We start from the raw sequence: 20297 nt of genomic DNA, 5'->3' as shown, positions 1-20297 counted from the left end.
GCTATGGAATCATTACATAAAAGAAATAAAACGAAACGGCATGCGTACCTACCTCATATTTGACCTTGCAATAGAAATAAATCCTCAACTTAACTCAGCTGGGACAGTGCGCCACTATAGGTCGGTCTGCTGCACCGCGACAGCGACGGAAGTTAGAATGTTGATTTCCGAGGAGAGCAGCCCCCCTCGCATGCCTTCTCCGTCCGCGTATTGTGATCTTTACGCACGGCACAAGTTTATTTTTACGCACAAACTGGCGCGGTCACCAAAGTGCGCACGATTCATGTGTGCTATTCCCAAAGCGCACATCTGTTTAAATCGATTTAAGATGATTTGTCTCCGCTGTTCTCACGCCGACACATCCTTCTTACCTGTTCACTTAAGTCCTGTCCGATGCGCCACCAAGAGAGATCGAAGCGTATTTCAGCGCAACTACAACGTATGTACACACAGAGAGGCTTCACACCGGTCTCTAGTTCGAGTTAAATATAGAAGACGGAGCGGAGCAGACCTCCCTCCTCTCCACGCTCAGATGGGGGCATGACAAGTGCATGTTGCATGCATGCATGCGCTAGCGGAAGATGTTGGTGTCCGCACGTAATATATGCGAGCGTGCGCTTTACCCCTCCCACCATTTGTCCCCACGTGCACCGTTAGAAACCGTTTTTTTAATTTATTTTTATTGAGTTAGATTGTACTTTCGGCACAGCATTCTGGAATGGGAGGCACATAAGTAAAAGGTGAGCTGCTAGATACACACTTCTAGAGTCAACATGAACTACATCCTGGGAAGTAACATGTGTTATTAGTAGATGTAACGTTGTGGTGTCAAAGAGTCCCTTTGAATGTTAACTATCAAGTAATGAGCAGTACAACTTCAATATCTCCACTTGGTGGTGCTCTAAGCTTTCAGGCTTGGTCATTTTACAAACTAGCTAACTCTGGAATGACAGCTTAAATACACTCAACTTTCAATGCCGTACCTTACTAGTATGAAAGATATTACACGTTCAGAGATTAACAACATCCACTTAAGTGTCAATAGTCTGAGCAGTTCTCTTTTACACACTTCTGGAACCTAATATATTTAATATACAGAAATGTGTGCATCTAAACACCACAGAGAGACAGCAGGAATGACTGTGGCGGTCTGTCGGCGCTCTACTCCGGCTTGGGCTGCAGCTTGTTCTTCTCGGGCTCGAAGAAGTTTTCAACAATGGCGTCGACCAAGTTGTCCAGCTCCTTCTTCAGGTGCGTCACATCACTGTTAGAGGACACAAAGAGTCAGAGGGGGAAACAACTGTAAGCTTACTATTTTCAGACATTTTATAGTATAAATGATGGACAATCAAGAGTAATCATCAGCTAAAGACGCTTGTCACTTCCCTGGCCTGGTCTCTACGGCGACCTACCTGTTGCCAGGAGCAGCACAGAGTTCAGTGTAGTATTTGATTTTTGGCTCCGTGCCACTGGTCCTCATGGTGGCCACACCCCCATTGGAGAAGGTGAAGGTGATCATCTGACTGGAGCTGGAGGTTGGAAGGACCTGAGACACCAGACAGGAAGGAGGGATGGATGAAAAAACATCATCAGAAAGGAACTTGTGTTTGGAAGGACAGCTAGAGGGAGATTCTAAATTAACACACACATGTGTATACAATATCAAAAGGGGTGCAATGGATCACAAAATCATCGGTCGGATCGTATCACGGTTTTGGGTCACAAATTGGACCAGCAGGAAAAAAATATATAATTTTAAGGAGGTACCCGATCAGGTTTTTTGCCGCCGATACGGATTGCCTATCTTCGCTGAGCTATATCGGCCGATACAGATCGTTTTGGTGGTTTTGTTTTGTTAAAGCAGCTCTTATTTCAACCGCCCCAAAATCAGTGTTAACTGTCAAACATTCAAAATGTTTTCCTTTTTCTCGGTTATAGTCATTCAGTGTGGCTTTGTGGCACAAGGCAGTAATACTGCCTGTGCCAAAGCACACTGACTGTAATCCTGCGGGCTTATTGTTGGAATGCTGATTCAGCATTCCAAGTATTGTTCTTCGAATCTTTATTCAACTATTTCTTCCGTACGTATTTTGGCACTTAATAACTTCCACATTTCTTAAGCTACAGAAACCATTCAACTATGTACATGTTCAGCTTTTTCAGGAGAGGGTGCTATGTCTCTTCATATTTCTAATCTTTCAACTTTTTTAATTATTAAGCTTTTTGCAACCTATTTTTTGAATGGGATGTCTATGGAGAATATTTTTAAATCCTCTTAAACTTCTTCAACTTTCAGATCCTTCTACTTCCTCATACTTTCAGCTACAGACACCATTTAAACTTTCAAATGTTGAGAAAACCCTGATCAATGATTGTATGTTATAATCATGTTGATATCTTTTACACTTTTTGAATAGTAGCATTTTTGCTTTCATGTGTTTTTCAGTCCTTTTCTGCTTTTATAATGGGTGTGTATTGCGCAGCTTAGAGTGCGTGATGTCACCGCTAGAGTGAAGAGAAGCCTGAGATTCCTGTGAAAAAAATATTTGTCTTTTGCGACTGACTCCTCAATTTTCACTCTACATGCATCATTTTTGGATGTAAACGTAGCTAATCTTGTCCTTGTCGTAGACATATAACTGTGGAATCCCACAGATTTACATATTTGGCTAAAAGAGCCGCAGAGCGACATGAACTCCAACCGACTGCTCCATTAGACTCCATGTTAAATCTGACCACAAACTTCTCTACTTTTATTGATTGGACTCATGGTTTTGGTATAAAGTGCATTTGTTTGACAGGTGTTTCCCAGTGTTTTCTCATGAAAAGGCTGCAAAGCTCACAGGTGTTCTTAATTCAGCTAATTACTGATGTTTATAAACAAACAGACTCACAGACTCTCCAAGCCCTGCGTTGTCACCATGGCAACCAGTGACACGCACGCACGCTCTCTCTCTCTCTCTCTCTCTCTCTCTCTCTCTCTCTCTCTCTCTCTCTCTCTCTCTGTCTGTCTGTCTCTACACAGAAGGATTTACAAATAAATGTGACTCACAAATGCACGCAGAACAAATATATTTCTGCATTTGTATGTATTTGTGTGTGGATGTTTTCTATTTGTTTGTGGATTTGTGTGTATTTGTTTGTGGATCTCTTCACATTTGTTGGTGGGTTTTTTGAGACTCCCCTGCCTGGCCGGATTCACAAATACGTTTTTTTTAACATGGACATATCTGTAGCCAATCAGATGTCAGCCTCATTTTCAAGCAATCACATGAGCGCAGCTCCCCCCTCCCCTCCCCACGAGGCTGCCAGCTGGGTTCACACCGAATGCAGGGCGAATAATTCGCGTGATGAGATTACATACAAAGTCTTTGCACAGACGCGATGAGACTGCAGTGACGCGAATTTTGCGCGGCGCGTTTGGGGCGACGCGTTTGGGGCGTTTGGAGCGACGCGTTTGAGGCGTTTGGGGCGACGCGTTTGGGGCGACGCGTTTGAGGCGTTTGGAGCGACGTGTTTGAGGCGACGCGTTTGAGGCGACGCGTTCGGAACAATGTTCCTCCTGTCATCACTGACGTCTTGTTGTTGTTGAATCAGGAAGTACAAACTGTAGCCGTCTGTGTTCACCCAGAGCTCTACGCAGGGACGTGCGGTCAGGGTGTGATGATGAAATGTAAAAAACAAATAATGCTAAAATAAAATAAATATTAATATTTCTCTACTGATCTGCGCTATAAATGTAATTTCTGTATTATTCCAAACATTTTTATAATCAAAATCTCTGAATTAGCGCATGTCCTGTTCAAACAAAGAGGAGACAGTGAGGTGAGGCAGTGACCAGCTGTTCCTCACCTCAGACTGTGAATCCCTCACTAACTGGGTTGAGCGCGTGCCTTTTGCTGTCTCATTCCTGCACACACTGTAATATTTGTAGACACTTTTATTATATGTCCTTTCTTTCCATATAATAGGTACTGTATTTCACGTCTGTGTAGAACATATTTAGTGTTGCTGATCTGACATTAAGGGGAGGCAAACACTACTCTGCCTCAATGAAGGGGGTGCGAGAGCCCAAGGCTCGGGTTTATCGCGTCAATTAACACAGAGCAGATCGACCCAGGCAGGAAGTCAGACACCGATAAGGGATAGAGCATCTGGTAAGTTTTCAAAATAAAAGCGTCAGCTTTAACTTGGTTTAACTTTTTCAAGAGTATGAATCTAAAATGCAGAAAAGAGAGAAGCATTATCTCAATCGAACCTCAACGATACTGCCGGTAACATCAGCGTTTATGTATATATTGCGACGTCTTCGGGCAGTAGAAGCCACACTGTCAAAATTTCTTGCGAAATTTTCTAGTTTATAGTTGTTATTTGCAAAAAAACACAATTTAAATGATGAGGAAATCAAATCTTTGCTTGAGTAGTTTCAATGATGCATTTCGAGCTGGTGTTAGGAAGTGAAACAGGCCATAATTCCCTCTCTAATATCTATTTTGTATTGCTGTTAAAACATCTTTCAAACAACTTTAAATATTCAAGTTTCTCACCAAAGCTACACTTTTGGATTACATTTGAAGACATGATAGCGTAATAATTATTGACCTTTGTTAGCTCAGTGCTGCTATGTTACGAGCTCTCCTTCTGATTTCAACGCAGATCTGTTTTTCATAATGTCGCATCATCAGGGATATGCATAGCATTAATGCTGATCAACGGATCGCATATTTTTACTGAATATCAGCCAATACTGATCGGCAGTACATCTTTATTTCACACTACGACGGTGGGGGATCTGCATGGATGACAGATCAACTACAGTCTGTTACTGTACACTAAATACAAGAATGTAGCAAATATTCAGTTTCTGTGTATATTTTTGCAAGTACTGCAGCATCTGTCTTTCTACAGCAAGTAACTTAAAAAAACAGGGCAGTAGAATGTTGCAAACACAACATTGACACATCATCCATCACTTTTTTAAGTTGACATGGCAAACTTGTTCGCAAACAGTTGCTAATTTTGTCTTATATATTTAACCAGGTAAAAGCAATTGAGATTAAATCTCTTTTTGAGATAACTTCTCTTTCGCGATGGAGCAACATTATCATTTATTGGGAGTCGTGTTTCTAACATGTACGTGGGTCCACTTACAGCCTTGTTACTGGGCTGGTTGCTGTCGTAGCCGGTGGTCAGGTCTCGTACAGCAGAGATGGAGAAGCTGCCGCATTCAGTGGGATACGAGTCCTTCTGGCTGCCGTAGCTGCGCAAGCGCTGGAACAAGCTGCGGATCACATCCTGGTCGTGGCAGATGAAGTAGGAGTTCTTGCTGATGTGGTAGCCGTACCTGACAGTGAGGAGTAGAGAGAGACAGAGCTCAAGTCTGCAGTATCTTCCAAAGACAAATCAAAGACGGATGAGTGTAATTTAAACATGCGCGTCTTACTCCTCATAGATGGAAGTGACTTGTTGAGAAAGGCTTGAGCTTTTCGTGGCCAGATAGGAAATCATCTCTCCTGCTATGGCTGCAGCACTCACTCCATCCTTGTCCAATACAGAGGGACTGCACATATAGCCTGAGATACACACACACACACACACACACACACACACACACACACACACACACACACACACACACACACACACACACACACACACACACACACACACACACACACACACACACACACACAGTTCATCCCCAGTGTGCATAAATCTCCAGCTGCTGTCAGTCACTTGCTTCTATTACTAACAGTGGGTGCAAAGGCATGTGATTCCATTTACAGGATCATAATCGTGTTATATGGGAATGTACTAAAGTATGTGATGTATGTGTGTGTTAATCTGTCGTATTAACCTCAAGTGACCTTAAACCAGACGCATGGGATGGGGTTCGGCTGCTAACTGACCAAGACCAAGGTCCTCAGTTGACACCACTGATATTTTCATGCATTCTGATATGAATGATTGATGTGTTCATTTAACTAGTAACTGTACGACATGGTTACAAAACCAGTGACACTTCGGAAGACATTTGCTGCTACATGTGCTGTCAGGCAGGCGACCGTAGAGGAAGCGTCTTGAAGAGAGCTGGCTTTATTGCTCTGAAACAAAGAATGCAACGATTTGATCCTTTGCTAAGCCCCGCCCCCCACTGCTTCTCCGTCAAGCTGTCAGAGCTGTGTTACCATGGAGCCCACACTGTCACTAACTGAATATATATATATATATATATATATATATATATATATATATATATATATATATATATATATATATATATATATATATATATATATATATATATATATATATATACATATATACACACACATGCATGTATGCATGTATGCATGCATGCATGCATGTATGTATGTATACACACACACACACACACACACACGCACACACGTGTGTGTGTACAGGTTTTTATACAGTATATTATTCTTATGCATTGACTTCTATGTGTACTCTTCTTCTGCAGTTTCTATGATGAAGTAAGGTCTGTCAGCGACTCACCCAAGTTTTTATCTTGTGAGTTGTGCTTGGCCGTCAGCTGACCCTTGATGTACATCAAATGACTATTATACATTAATTTGTGTGTGTGTGTGTGTGTGTGCGTGCGTGCATACCTATGGCCTCCTCAAAGGCAAACAGAACAGTCTTGCCCTGGTCCAAAAGGTCGCTGGCTCGGTTTCCCATCCACTTGAACCCCGTCAGTGTTTCCTGTCCAAACAGCGGCGACAGTAGACGTCAAGTGTGGTTTGAAATAATAACTATAAACAACACTTGCAAAAGTGAAGAAGCCTACCAATAAGAGTGAATTTAACTGTATCATTAACATCCATTGGCCACATTTAGTTCCAATTTTCTCTTAAAGTGGTACTGCTGAAAGCATTTCATGAGGCCCTGAAATACAGGAACATGTTGTTACGGCTGTCTTCCTGTAGCAGTAAAGCACACTTTTGGACACAAATCACAGCCTTGGACTTGACGAGCATCACCTCAAAGTGGAAGCCTTCCTTGAGAGCGATGGCGCGCAGTATCTTGGAAGAGACGGTGCTGGACAGCATGTAGAGGTTTTTCACCGCAGCAGCGTCAGAGTTCTGCTCTTTCCAGCAACGGAACATCCACCAGCCAAGCAACGCCCCCAACTCATTGCCAGTGAACACTCGCCACTGTCCACTGACACAGAGAGAGAGAGAGACAGACTTTATGTAACAAACATAACCGTTCATACCAGCAGACTGTTATTCAAAGCATTTCTTCTGCATTGGCTCTAGAAAATTTGAGGTGAGGAGTTCACAATCTGCTGTTGCACAACAATGACCCAGGATGGCCTTTTAAGGGTGATACTGATATTTCTGGACTGTATATGCTTGTCCATGTGCAGGTGGCTTTAAATCGCTACTGAGACAAAGATGTAGGGCGATAAAACTTTCAAAACATGCAACTCAACCGTGAAATGAATGAATAATTAAATGTGAAAACATTTTCACAGGGATTTTGGTGGCTAGTTATTTCCAAACTAACTAATTTTTTGTTTTTGGTGAACCCACTTTCCATAAACATGCTTCATCATCTCAATCAGAGGTTTACATTTCCAAAATTTTCAAACTCTTATCAAAAGGCTGTGAAACTCTTGCACTTGTAGAACATGAGGACAAAGAACATGAGGGGTAAAGATGACAACAGAATGTTACGTTTTGTTTTTTTATACATTCCATTATTTTTATGCCAAGATTTTCCTCTGATTTATCACAATAATATGAAATACAGAGATAATGACACTTTCATATTGGCACACGTCAACTGACCCTCTATTCATTTACATCAGACGAATACTTTTAGGCAGATAGGAACATTGATCAAATGTTGAAGGATGGAATAAGCATCAACACTGACCTCTCCTGCTTCTCAGCGATGGCCAGTCGATCAGCATCAGGGTCGTTCGCCAACACAACAGCGGCCCCCTCCCTGTCTGCCAGTGCAAACGACAGTGTCTGCAACACACGCACACACGCGCGCACACACACACACACACACACACACACACACACACACACACACACACACACACACACACACACACACACACACACACACACACACACACACACCCAACACCACCTTCAACCGAAACCACACCGTCTATACCTGACCGCATGTGATGTGAATGTCCACAACATACCAGCACTCCCTCTCCTTCCTCAGGGTTGGGATATTTCACCGTGGGGAATTCCGGGTCTGGATCTTTCTGTTCCTCTACAGCGTATGGAGGGTGAAGGTCAAAGGCCTTGAATGCTGACTGGACAAATGTGTGGCCAACGCCGTGCACAGATGTATGCACAATTTTCACCTCTGACCTCTTGTTTATGTCCCTGTGAGGAAGGAAGCCACAGTCAAAACATTCTTTTTTTCCTATATGTGTCTTTGTTTTTCCTTAATTCAACACTAGTGTGTGTGTGTGTGTGTGTGTGTGTGTGTGTGTGTGTGTGTGTGTGTGTGTGTGTGTGTGTGTTTTCATACAAGCATTTCAGATGTCAAGCAGCAAAACATTACAATCATCAATGGAAAACAGTTTTCTCGTTCCCTCTGGTTTTTTTAAATGCGAGTTGCTGCTCAGCTCTATGAAGCACCTGTGATGACAGTGTTTCTGGATGGCTTTGAAGTATTCTGTGTGGATGTCCTGGTAGGGATCTTTGAGCAGGAGGCTCTTCAGGGCCTCCTCTGCGCTCCAGGACTCCGGCCAGGGCTCCAGGTTCTCCTCTATGGCCTTGGAGATACCTTTGTCATGAGGAGACACGATCTGGGCTCCATTCTCCCAGTACACCTGAGACACAGACCAAGCAGCAGAGGACCGAGTCAGCAGATAGAACCAGGAATGAGGACTGTAACTAGCTATTGCTTTCAATATTGATAAATCTGCCAATTATTTAAAAAAATAAATAAAAATAATTATATATAATGCGAGAACATTTAAAAAAGGCCCTATTTTCCTGCAGTCAAATGTATGTGACGTATTCAAATTGCTTGTTTTGTCTGATCAACAGTCAAAACCAAACTCAGTTCACTACATATACACGACCTGTAAGACAAAAAAAACAGGAACTCACAAGTAAGTCAGTAAGTAAGCATGCAACAAGGTAAGTAAGTAAGAAAGTAGGCACGCAAGTAAGTAAGTAACTAAGTAAGTAAGTAAGAAAGTTACTCAGCAAAATAGCATGTTGTAAGCAAGCATGCAAGTAAGTAGGTAAGTAAGAAAGTCAGCAAGTAAATAAAAGCCGTTACCTTGTAGCCATTGTCCTGTTTGGGGTTGTGAGAGGCGGTCACCATGATACCAGCACACAGACCCAGCTGTGACACTGTGAAAGGCTGCAGGGAGCAGAACAGAAATATGTCACTTTTCCAATACACTCAAAGATCATACCAGACATTACAGTATACTGTATAAAACACAGTATATTGTATATCTACTGAATAAAACAGTATATTGTATATCTACTGAATAAAACACAGTATACTGTATATCTACTGAATAAAACACAGTATACTGTATATCTACTGAATAAAACAGTATACTGTATATCTACTGAATAAAACACAGTATACTGTATATCTACTGAATAAAACACAGTATACTGTATATCTACTGAATAAAACACAGTATACTGTATATCTACTGAATAAAACACAGTATACTTGTTGGAGCCATAATGTGGTTTTGTTGTTTTATTTTGTCTTTGAGGGAAACATGGGGTGGGTTTACACATAGCATTTCTGACACTGAACACAGGGTGGCGCACTGAGTTAAAAGTGCATATAGGTAAGTGCCTGATGATGAGAATCAGGCCTGTGGACGGGAAGCTAACAGTTTTTGACCATGTCAATGTGGCGTGTCAGCAAGCATGTCAGCGTGGCTTCTCCAGTTGTTATATTATACTGTCATGCAGTATCCTGTGGTGTTCTGCTATGGTGTCAATGTACAAGCTGAATAAACAGATCGAAAGAAAGACAGCGCACTGGACAGTGAAATGTTTGTGGCATGAACACGCGTCCGAACAAGTTCTCCCGTACGCCCCTCAGTGGCTTTAAAGATAAAATGGATATTTGTTAAAGTCACTACAATACTGTATATCTACTGTAAAAAACACAGTATACTGTACAAAACAGTACACTGTATATCTACCGTAACACAGTATACTGCAAGCACACAATGTGAGAGAAAAAAAGAAATGTTGACAGTTGTGTATAACCAGTCCTTGAAGAGCAATTTGATAGCGATCATTTCAGTATACTACAATGCTACAAGTTATCTTGAACATGAGGTTAGTGTGTCACTTCAGTAAAATGTCTGTGTGCTATGCTTCTTTTCACCTCCTGTTAGTGGAAACATAACCTTTGCTGTGCTACCCACAGACCTTCTCTACCATAAACAAATCAACTTATTTACTATAAACTAGTTGCTGCAGGACATGCATGGGGACATAAGATACAGGTGAACATTTGTGGAAATAACTAATTGACTTTTTCACAATCTGTGTATTTGTCAGACAACAAAGACCATCATGAAGTGTCTGACTCAGTGTCCCCACCCTTACACAGACAAAATGAGCAGTGTAAAGTTAAGAGTGATGAGAGAGGCCGACAGTAATCCTGACTGGTCCTAGTTTGTGGCTGTGGGTCATTCTGTGTTTAAAATTGCCAAATTCATTCATAGTGCTGCAGATTAAGTCAATATTCCATAAGAATCTTTCACTTGGTGATACAAGCACCAAATTTGGCATGAATAATGCCTAGGAGCTACTCTTTCAGAAAAGCCCGGCATCCACCTGAAAATCCAAGATGGCGGCCAATTTCAAGATGGCCGCCAGGGTTTTTCAGTGTTGAACTTGAATGGCTGGACATATTTTAATGATCTAGACATCAAAATGTAAATATTTTGACACGAAAAATTCAATGGTGCCAATAAAAATTCATTTTGGCTGCTATTTTTCAAGATAGTGGCCATTTGTTACTCAGAATTCACACTTTCTTTCTTTGATCAGAGATTAAGTTTCAGCTGTGGGTCTTGTGGAACACAGGGAATTTTCTGGCTTAGCCATTGACCAAGCTCATAGGCAGGCCAATGCAGTCGTGAAAGGGGATGGTGGTGCCATTGGAATAACTGAGGACCCATCCGCACTGAGGAGACAGATGGTATCTGGACCAGAGGTTAGCCATTTGGTTTCTCAATATGAGTCCACATCACAGGTAAAAGTAGCCAGTGAGGATGTCAGACACCATGAGTTGACTAGCAAGTCTCAGAAATCCTTCACAGACTAGGTGCAGAACTTGTTCGGTGTGATGAAGAATCTGGGCAACCCTTTTCAGGAAGAGGCCAGAGACCTTCTCTCGTGAGAAACAAAAACCATTGCACATCCCAGTGCTGCAGAGCTCATTAGAACTCATCTTGAGAAAGGTAGTGCTGCCTTCAGAGACTTTTTCAATGGTCTGGGCGATGAGGCTTCCTTCTATAAACCAATTAAGAAGAACAAAACTGACTTCTTTCGCCAAGAGGCAGACCAAGGTACAGGTAAGATGAAGGTGCAAGTGCTGAAAGACGACCGTCGTCTCTTCATATCCTGTAAATCACGAGAATGTGATCTGCTTGAGTTTTTTAAGCACGAAAATCAGTCTTTCCCTGAAGCATTGAGTGACTCCACAGTGGTCAGAAGTCTCACCGTGTCAATATTCTGGAAACTACTGCTGCTCCTCTAGACACAGAACCAAAATGTGATGCCATCATCATTGATGGGTCTTCTCCTGTTTATTCATTGTCCCCTAAGGCATCAAAAACAGTTGAAGAATATGCTGTTCAAGATGTTGTTCCAAAGATACAGGCTTATTCAGCAAAGTATAGCAGGATAGACATTGTGTTTGACATCTACTGGAATTCCAGTCTGAAGGTTGAAACAAGGTCAAAACGAGGCAGAGGAGGTAGACGCAGAGTGACAGACAAAACAAAAGTACCACCTAATTGAAGAAGCTTTCTGCGAGATAATGACAAGACTGAGCTTTTTGAGTTTCTGGCCGACAAAATCGTGACATTGTGTCTGGAAAATGTTGTGATTGTGACCAAAGAGGAACATGTTTCTTTGCAACAAACCGGACGGCTTAAGTCCTTGCAACCATGAAGAGGCTGACAGCAGAATCTTCCTGCATGCCCTACATGCAGTTGAGCAACAGATCAAATCTGCATTGATCAAGGCCTGTGATACCGACATACTTGTTCTTGCAGTCAAGTGTTTTTGAGACTCTCCAGGATGCGGGCATAGAAGAAATGTGGATTGAATTTGGTCACGGTCAGTCCATCAGGTGGTTACCTGTTCATGACATGGTGGAGCATATGGGCCCTGAAAAATCCCGTGGCATCCTTTTCTTTCACACCTTCACTGGCTGTGATGTCGTATCAGCCTTTCGTGGTAAAGGCAAAAAGACTGCATGGCAAACCTGAGAAGTGTGCCCTGAAGTGTCTCATGCCTTCCAGAAGCTCAGTCAATACCCACCAGTTACAGATGATGCAGATCTCAGCGTGATTGAGAAGTTTGTCATAACAATGTACAACAAGAACAGCACTGCTGATGGGGGCCAAGCAACTGTACGTCAAATGCATAGAGAGCCCTGCCAACTGGGGATGGCGCAAAGAAGGTGAAATTTGGCAAGTAGTGTGGACGACACTTCCGCCAATTGCTCAGAGCTGTCAACAACTGACAAAATGTGGGTGCAAGACTGAATGTCGTGGAAGATGCAAATGCTATCGCTTTGGCCTCAAGTGCACACAGCTGTGTGCCTGCAAATGCGATGAGAACAATTCGCAATCCTGACATTCAGCTGTACATCCACTTTCACATATTGATTTTATTTGGATTTTTATACGGATCAATCCTAGCGCCAAGCACTGATTGAGTTGAGGCCATCATTTGTAATATTTCTTATAATTTGTGTGATATCACCATTGCAGTATGCATATATATATATATATATATATATCTCAGTCAAGTATTATGAAATGATTTAGCCTTTATTTTTATTGTTTTATGGCACAATCAGATATCGGGTCAAATTCAGCACCGATCAACACTATTTTTGTAATTAATTGTAATTAATTTTGTAATTAATATCTCAACACTTTTTGACAATTTGGACTTTCTAAGTGCATAATTGGATTTCTCATACTCAAAAACACATATTTTGATGCCAAGATCATCAACATTGGATTATCCAATCACAATCCAAGTCAAAAATCGCATATAATGGTATTTGCTGGCGGCCATCTTGGAAAATGGCAGCCATATTGTTTTTCCATCGTGGATACTGGGCTTTTTCGAAAATATAGGTCTTGAAGATACTTTGTGCCAAATTTGATGCTTGTATCACCAAGTGAAAGATTGTTTCACTAATCTGCAGTACTATCATACCTAAATAGTTGCGTGATCGCTGTCATGTTGCAAAGGAAAGGCGGGGAAACTACTTTTAAGTGCATCACTAAGTACTGGTGTTAAGATCATTGTCAGGCTGCAATAGGAATATTAGAGTTGTACAGAATAGTTCCAAGCTTCATTGATAACGATGATATTCCAATGCTGAAGATGCAGATAAAGATCAGGCTACACTTATGCTATTAGCATTACACTGTTTGTAGAATTAGATTCCATTGGTGGCTGTAGGATTGTTTCCGACTCCTGATCCAAACATTTCCAATAACTCTACTAATAAAATCACAATTTATTGAAAAAAAAAGGATAGTTGAGTCATTTCCAAAATGTACATTTTGTATATAAATAAATGTTCTGCTGACTGCGGTCAAATAACAGTTTGCTGTCCCGCTTGCCACACACAAAGGGAGACACACACCTGTATTAATGGGACGATCTAGCAGCAATATAACAGCCCCATAAATTACCTTTATATAGCCATAATAAGAAAAAATCTATTTTTTTAGGGTGACGATGAAATATGACAACAGACATTTGATGTTTCATTTGAAAATGTCAGAAAATAGCTTATAATATAAAAAGAAAAGTCATTCGGTACAGCCCTGAAGAATACCTTGTGTGGTTTATGCATGTGCAGTTTGGACACAAAGTCAATGAATGGTTACATGTTTCAAACTGAGCATTAGCTGGTGAATCCTATGTGCGTTATGCAACCGGCAGTATACAAAGGGGAAGTGTACTTCTTGAATGGAATTTGCTCTTTAGCTTCTGTGCCACTGTCACCTGCTCCACCAGCAAACTGATCCGACTTCAACAACTTGTTTTTTAATCACAAATTTGCCCTACAGATGTGATATTGAGCATGTTTAAAATTGTAAGCAGTGAAATGATACTTCTGTTTACATTGTCATACATTGTGACTGCAATATGATATTATTTATATATATATATAAAAAAGTTTAAGATATTACCACAAATGGTGTAGGGGTTATGTCAGAGAAAAGGTGGACCGGCACCCCTCGGCTGATGAACACGGCTGCAGCCAGGCTGGCGAAGCGCTTGCTGCTGCCCCCGCTGGGCAGGTGGGCACGGGCGTCGTACCCGATTACCACCCCTCGGTCCTTAAAGTTATCAAAAGTCTCCTCCAGGTAGCTACAGAAACCCTGTCAGTGATAAAAAGAGAAATCTTGTGTTTAAAATGCAGTGAAGGATATTTCACAACAGCTCCACTGAGATCCTACAGTGACATGTAACAGGATGTTGGCCTGGGAGCTGTGCAGCCAACCACCAGAGAGTCTGGAGAGTCTTCAAACAGCAGAGAGCAAGAATCAATGACGTGCATGCGTGGCTTTGCATGTGACCTGATGCTTAATGTGTGCTAGCAGTTTGTTTGTTCACCGACCTGTGTGGTCTGAATGATAGTGAGCTCGTTCATACAGGACGTGCCGGGGCCCATGGCTGCTCTCAGACCTGCTGTACCAAACTCCATCCTGGAGGAGAAGCATTTCTTCAGAGCCTCCACCGCTCCGTCTCTCACCAGGTCCCGCACCATCGACGCTGTCTTGGGGTTCTGAGGGAGGAAAAACATGCCCACATGTTTTATATACACATTTACCTATATTTATCAAAAACTGTAATGTAGAGCTTACAACTAGAGATCCAAGACTAATGATGATTTCTGATGTAAGATTTATATAGAATGTTTATGTCACTTCTTAGGGCTGCCAGGTGCTTTTGTTTTTTTGTCTGTTATCAAGAGTAGTTTTAGCTGTTTCACTTTTGAAAATGACTTTGAAAATAAAGTGATCAAGATGTTTTAGAACACATCTTTGCCAAGAACTGCAGTCGAAAGTAAGCCGAGTGGCAGAAGTGTTGTTTTAAGTCTGTAGTCTGTATAAAACTAATAAAGTTATTACTTATAAATTTAAAACTAAAGAATTAGTCTGGTTGACGAAACGTTGAATACAGAACAATTGTGCTCTGCCTGTATTTTCACCAATGAAAAAAAAAAGTCTGGTTACAAATTGCAGCCATAAATACAGTGAATGGGTCCATGATGCTTCCTATTGAGCAAGCTGCCCTAATGCAATCACTTTCAGACTAATGAACCAGGGTCTCTCTTCCAGTGTGACCTGATTAGTAGCATCCCATGTCTCGTAAAGACCATGAATGACTCGGTTTGTGTTGGTTAGACGGCCGGATGCATGTCGGTCTGCTTACACATCTGTGTGCTCTTCAACAACACAGTAGTACATCAGTCTGTATGGAGGAGGACCGTCGTGCAGCACATGAAGCTTTTATTTTTGATTCATGCATTTATTTTACAGCACAACATACTGGGACTTTCCTCCATGGTAATTACATAAACATAATCATAAGATATAAAAAGGTGACTTTGAAGAACTGCTCCATTTCAAACTAAGTACAATTTAATTCATTATTCATGTTGGAGACTTGGCTTTAGACAAAGTTCCCCTTTTTGAACGTTCAGCTGAACTGACTTTATAGGTCAAACTAGAAATGAATTGACAATAATGATTGGTCTGGAAGGAAGGGGATAATAAACAGTGAAACTATATTCCCATGAATTAACATAGCTAGTTCTTTCCAAAATGTCTTTATATCAATCATTAAGAAATGACAGGTCTGTAAAATAAAGCATTATAACGGAGCACAATCAAGTTTAACTAATTGACCAAGAGTTAATAATGAAACTAACGTTGTGTGTAGTCTTTCACTGACACTCATGCAACACTTTAGTGAACTAGTGAGTGTTATATTTGTACACAGCTGTTTGACGTTACCACGAAATATCCTTCGTCGTTTTCCTAACGTTATAAACAGCAATACATTATCGCACTGGAAGTTAACCTGACACTGAATCACGTAACTTTTTGTACCGCCAGGTAGACACACTGACCGACTGCCACGGCTCATTAAGCTAGCTCGCTAGCTGACAGCTCACCTTGTCGTACTGCAGCCACTGGCTGACAGCCTGGTCCAGCTTGGTTTCACCGGTTGGTGACAAACCGTTCTCCATTTCCCTTCTTTGCAGAGCCGAGACGCTGTCAGACACTCACTAACTGATGGTCACACGAGGCGAGTACGCTCACACAGACACCTTTGACAACACAGGTCGAGAAATGCAGCTGTGAAACTGTGACCACTCAGGCTGTCTGTAGCGCGGGGCGGAACGACGTAACGCGTCACGAGTTTCTCATCTGTTGCATTCACTGGTTGACGCAAATGTGGTAATTACGGATTACATCGCTGACTGTTTCCAACAGGTGGAAAGTTTACGTAGTTCAGTTATTGCCTACTGTACATTTAATCAAGTACTGGGTTTACTGCAGTACTTCACTTTGATGTACTTTTACTGTATTATGTCCTTTTTTATGCCACTTAACACTACAGGGTGGCCAACTTTACAATTTAGTTTGGATTGAGAAAGGAAAAGTGCCCTCATTGTTTAGATGGTCATCCTGAACAGTTGAATGAGTCAGCGAAACTCTAGTTTCCCTGTACAGTAATGTACAGGAAAACTACTTCATATTGTATGCAGTCATAGTCAGAAACATTTTGAGCAGAACATTATTAGTTTTAGTTTTATTTGGTTTATAAAATGTGAGAAAGATTGTTAAAATGCCAGTCTTCATTCTTTTTGGCCATTACTGGTAGCATTGTCAGCACATAACTTCCCCATATGATCTTGATGGTTCTGGAACCAAATTATTTTAATGTATCAATACAAATTACATCACAAATGTAATGTAAATAATTATGAGAGTTTCTAAAAAAAACACCTGTGTGAACAGGTTTTATATTAATCACACACAAATGTCTCTTCCTGAATGAAGGAAACAAGAAGTCACGACAGAGCACACTCAAGTAGTATTTATCCCAGAGACTTCAGGCAGCCAGTATTCATGTTATCAATCAAACATCTCAACCTCTTTTCTTTAACCATGTTAACTGAATTGATGTAGTGGATGGTTAAAAGGTTAATACTGTCAGGGTTGCATTCTATCCAGATCACAACTTCCTGCAGAGTTGCATCAAACATGTGTAATAGAGGTATTTACAGTATGTTCATATATTTAGATAATTTACAAATTATGAGTGTAGAAAAAAAAAAAAAAGAGCATCTCTTCAGTTCTAAATGAAAAACGGACCATTTCCAAGAGTATTTGAAGAAAGGTTCCCCTTTCTTTGGGAAAGCAGAGGCACTAGGAAATTATCTAATTCTACTTCAAAGATCATAGTCTGTTTTTAATTCAAATTATGTGAACAACAAAATGAGAGAACATGATAAGGACATCATTTGATCATCTTAAGCATGACTTATTGAACCATCTACTGATAACTGATAAAAACTGTGGAGATGACTAATAACTACTGGACAGAATAAAAGCAGCGTTCTTTCCTCAGCAGACATTTTGACTCCTCATAGTAGGAAAATAACATGGAAATAACATTGAAAGGATAGCTTCACAATTTTTCTTTAATACCTCCTGTTCATACTGGACATTAAAAGATCCAACGTAGGTCATTTTGAGCAAAAATGTATTCAGAAAATTATCTGAAGCTAATATGATACTTCAGCGGTCTGAGTTCGACAAATCAAGTAGATATCGTTCAAAGTTACGTACTTTTTAGTACTGAATTCTGTCATTTTTGTTGTCCTGGTCAGTGTTTCCCTGTCGAGCTGCAGTGGAGAGATTGTAACACTTTGAAATACATTTTTGCACAAAACAACAATTGAATTATGTCACCCATCCCTCACACTGAGACTGCATTAGGAGGGGATCTACGTATGGGACCAGCATGAACTGGAGGAATGATTACAGCAAGAAAACACTGCTCCAAAGTTCCAGCCCAATAGTCATGAAATGCAACTTGTTGGTTCGTGTACATGGACACAAATCGTTTGTGGTTTTCGTGTTTCTTGGGATAAAATAATGCCAATGGAAAATCAATTAGGACCCTTATTCGTGGTGGAGACAAAATAAATCCATCCACGAGACGAGTGACGTACTTCACAATATCCCAAAAACAACTTTCAGCCAGAAGACCAACACCACGTTGTGGTTTTATTGCCTAAACCTAACTGTACGTAGTTATTTTAAGCCCAATCATGATGTTTTTCCTAAACCTAACTAAGTGGTTTTGTTGCCTAAACCAAACTTTAGTGTTCAACATAATGTCGTACCTAAAAAAAGTAATTCTGAGCGACAAAAAACAAATCTGTCCCTGTACACGAAACCAATAGATTGCATTTTGTGACTTTTTTTTTTTACAAACTGCCATGTTACTGTGTTGAATGTTCACATGGACACCTGACTATTGCTTTAGTACGGACTTGTAAAACTGTGAACCTCTCCCGGTCTATTCAAGTGTCCCAGTAAGGCCCCGACAGCGTGACAGTGAGTTGGTGTGCACGCCAGGACCCTGAAACATTCAGCCTTCATTCATTTCATTATTTACATCTGTGCTTTTCCTACTGCGTCAAAACATCTTCAGTAATACAAAAATAATAATAAAGTCTGATGAACCCCTCAAAGCACCACTGGCATCTCCAACTCAGACCTGAATTGGCAAAATGTCTGAAACATCCCGAAACGTCATGAATGCATCACACAAACCACCGCTATCTGCTGCGTTTCCTCTGTTTGATGATGAACAGGTTCTCATCCGTCGGTTGTCCATCTGCGCAGTGCTTGACTTTTTGTCGATTCCTCTTGTTCTTCTTCCCCTTCTGCTGCTTAGACACCGACCCCTGCATCTCCCCGGTCACAGTCCAATGGAGACGGTCCGGCCTGCCCTCTCTGTGTGCTTCTGGTGGCGCTGAAGGAGCTCGCTTCCTCTTCCTCGCCCTCTTCTTCTCTATATCCTTGCCTTTGCCTCCACCTCTGGGAAAGTCCTCTGCTTCATCCACGAAGACTTTAGCCGCTGGGAGAGGGTCTTTGGAGGTGGGAACCGGTCTCTTGGGTTTCCACGTTTTCACATTGCTTTCTTGTTGCTTGTGCTTATTGTTCTTTTTGGTTTTGGGCGCTGTGGCCCCGAAGACGTCGCTGTCCTTAAAAAAGACGTGGTGGCCAACTTTCTGTTTCTTCTTTGGCGGACCTGGAGTGAGAGGGGTCTGAGAGCTGGCCAGAAGAAAGCTGTTTTTCTTCAGTTCTGGGGGAAGACGGAAGCAAAAAGGCATTCATTATTTATTTGGTCATGAAAAGTCAAGTTTGACAAAAGCCGTGTGGATATTTAACCCGACTCTGGTCATGTTTATACCTCTTCATAACGCTACATTAAACATAAAATCATAACACCATAGCAGTGTGACCCATCAGGAGCTCTGCTATGCTGTGATTCAAGTAGAGGACCACTACTGTTATCATATACATCTGTTTGAGTGAACTCAACAGTTTAATGTTTCATTTTTTTAAATAACTGTCAAGAAAATGAAATAGTAATTAAGCACATTTACTTAAGTACTGTACTTGAGTAAATGTACCACTTATGCCACTTCTACTCCACTACATTTCAGTTGGAACCTTTTTTTTACTGCGCTACATTTATCTGACAGCTGCAGTTACTAGTTCCTTTTCAAAGAGATTTTTACAATAAAGCACAGATTAGAGAAAAAAAAATACATATATAAACTTATCTAACATTGCTTTGCTATTCTTCTTTTCTCTCCCATTAATAACCTCACGATTGGACTACATTACCAAACAGTATATACTGTCTAGCTAAAAAGGTAGGAATGGCGCTTACACACTGATGCATCAGTATTAACAATCTAACAAAGTCATAAATAATATC

The 20297-nt window shown here is 41.1% G+C and overlaps 3 protein-coding genes across 4 annotated transcripts in view; all 3 read right to left on the bottom strand.

The window, feature by feature from the left end:
* tbc1d1 (TBC1 (tre-2/USP6, BUB2, cdc16) domain family, member 1) overlaps positions 1 to 513 on the bottom strand; it is a gene marked incomplete at its 3' end in the record, with an annotated part of 44900 nt that extends 44387 nt beyond the window's left edge. Inside the window, exon 1 of the mRNA XM_068705447.1 lies at positions 372 to 513. The remainder of the gene's footprint in view (positions 1 to 371) is intronic.
* A 150-nt stretch (positions 514 to 663) lies between these two features.
* Positions 664 to 16671, bottom strand: pgm2 (phosphoglucomutase 2). The gene is made up of 13 exons (XM_068705468.1): positions 16444 to 16671; positions 14881 to 15048; positions 14450 to 14641; positions 9292 to 9375; positions 8640 to 8833; positions 8192 to 8381; positions 7906 to 8003; positions 7005 to 7185; positions 6633 to 6726; positions 5444 to 5573; positions 5152 to 5344; positions 1413 to 1546; positions 664 to 1264 (listed from the first exon to the last, which is right to left on the bottom strand). The coding sequence occupies exons 1-13, from the start codon at positions 16516 to 16518 to the stop codon at positions 1162 to 1164; spliced, it is 1836 nt and encodes a 611-aa protein (XP_068561569.1). The 5' UTR covers positions 16519 to 16671; the 3' UTR covers positions 664 to 1161.
* Positions 16672 to 17093: 422 nt separating this feature from the next.
* LOC137868594 (zinc finger CCHC domain-containing protein 7-like) overlaps positions 17094 to 20297 on the bottom strand; it is a 51292-nt gene continuing 48088 nt past the window's right edge. For both annotated transcript variants that reach the window (XM_068705466.1, XM_068705467.1), the window contains exon 10: positions 17094 to 19655. In XM_068705466.1, coding sequence (XP_068561567.1) covers positions 19126 to 19655 — 530 coding nt within the window. In that variant the 3' untranslated portion in view covers positions 17094 to 19125. The remainder of the gene's footprint in view (positions 19656 to 20297) is intronic.

Source organism: Cebidichthys violaceus, unplaced genomic scaffold (assembly GCF_023349555.1).
Source record: "Cebidichthys violaceus isolate CVI_PGR_0920_01 unplaced genomic scaffold, fCebVio1.0.p SCAF_119, whole genome shotgun sequence".
Lineage (NCBI taxonomy): Eukaryota > Metazoa > Chordata > Actinopteri > Perciformes > Stichaeidae > Cebidichthys > Cebidichthys violaceus.
Note: the sequence above shows the minus strand (reverse complement) of the source record. Positions and strands in the feature narration are given on the sequence as shown.

What these genes read in the sequence shown, in the direction of transcription:
- pgm2 (XM_068705468.1), bottom strand. Translation starts at nt 16,518, where the DNA reads ATGGAGAACGGTTTGTCACCAACCGGTGAAACCAAGCTGGACCAGGCT. An exon ending in TGCCTTTGAGGAGGCCATAG is followed by an intron (nt 5,574 to 6,632) that starts GTATGCACGCAC and finishes TGTGTATCTCAG; the next exon opens with GCTATATGTGCAGTCCCTCT. An exon ending in GTCACTTCCATCTATGAGGA is followed by an intron (nt 5,345 to 5,443) that starts GTAAGACGCGCA and finishes CCTCACTGTCAG; the next exon opens with GTACGGCTACCACATCAGCA.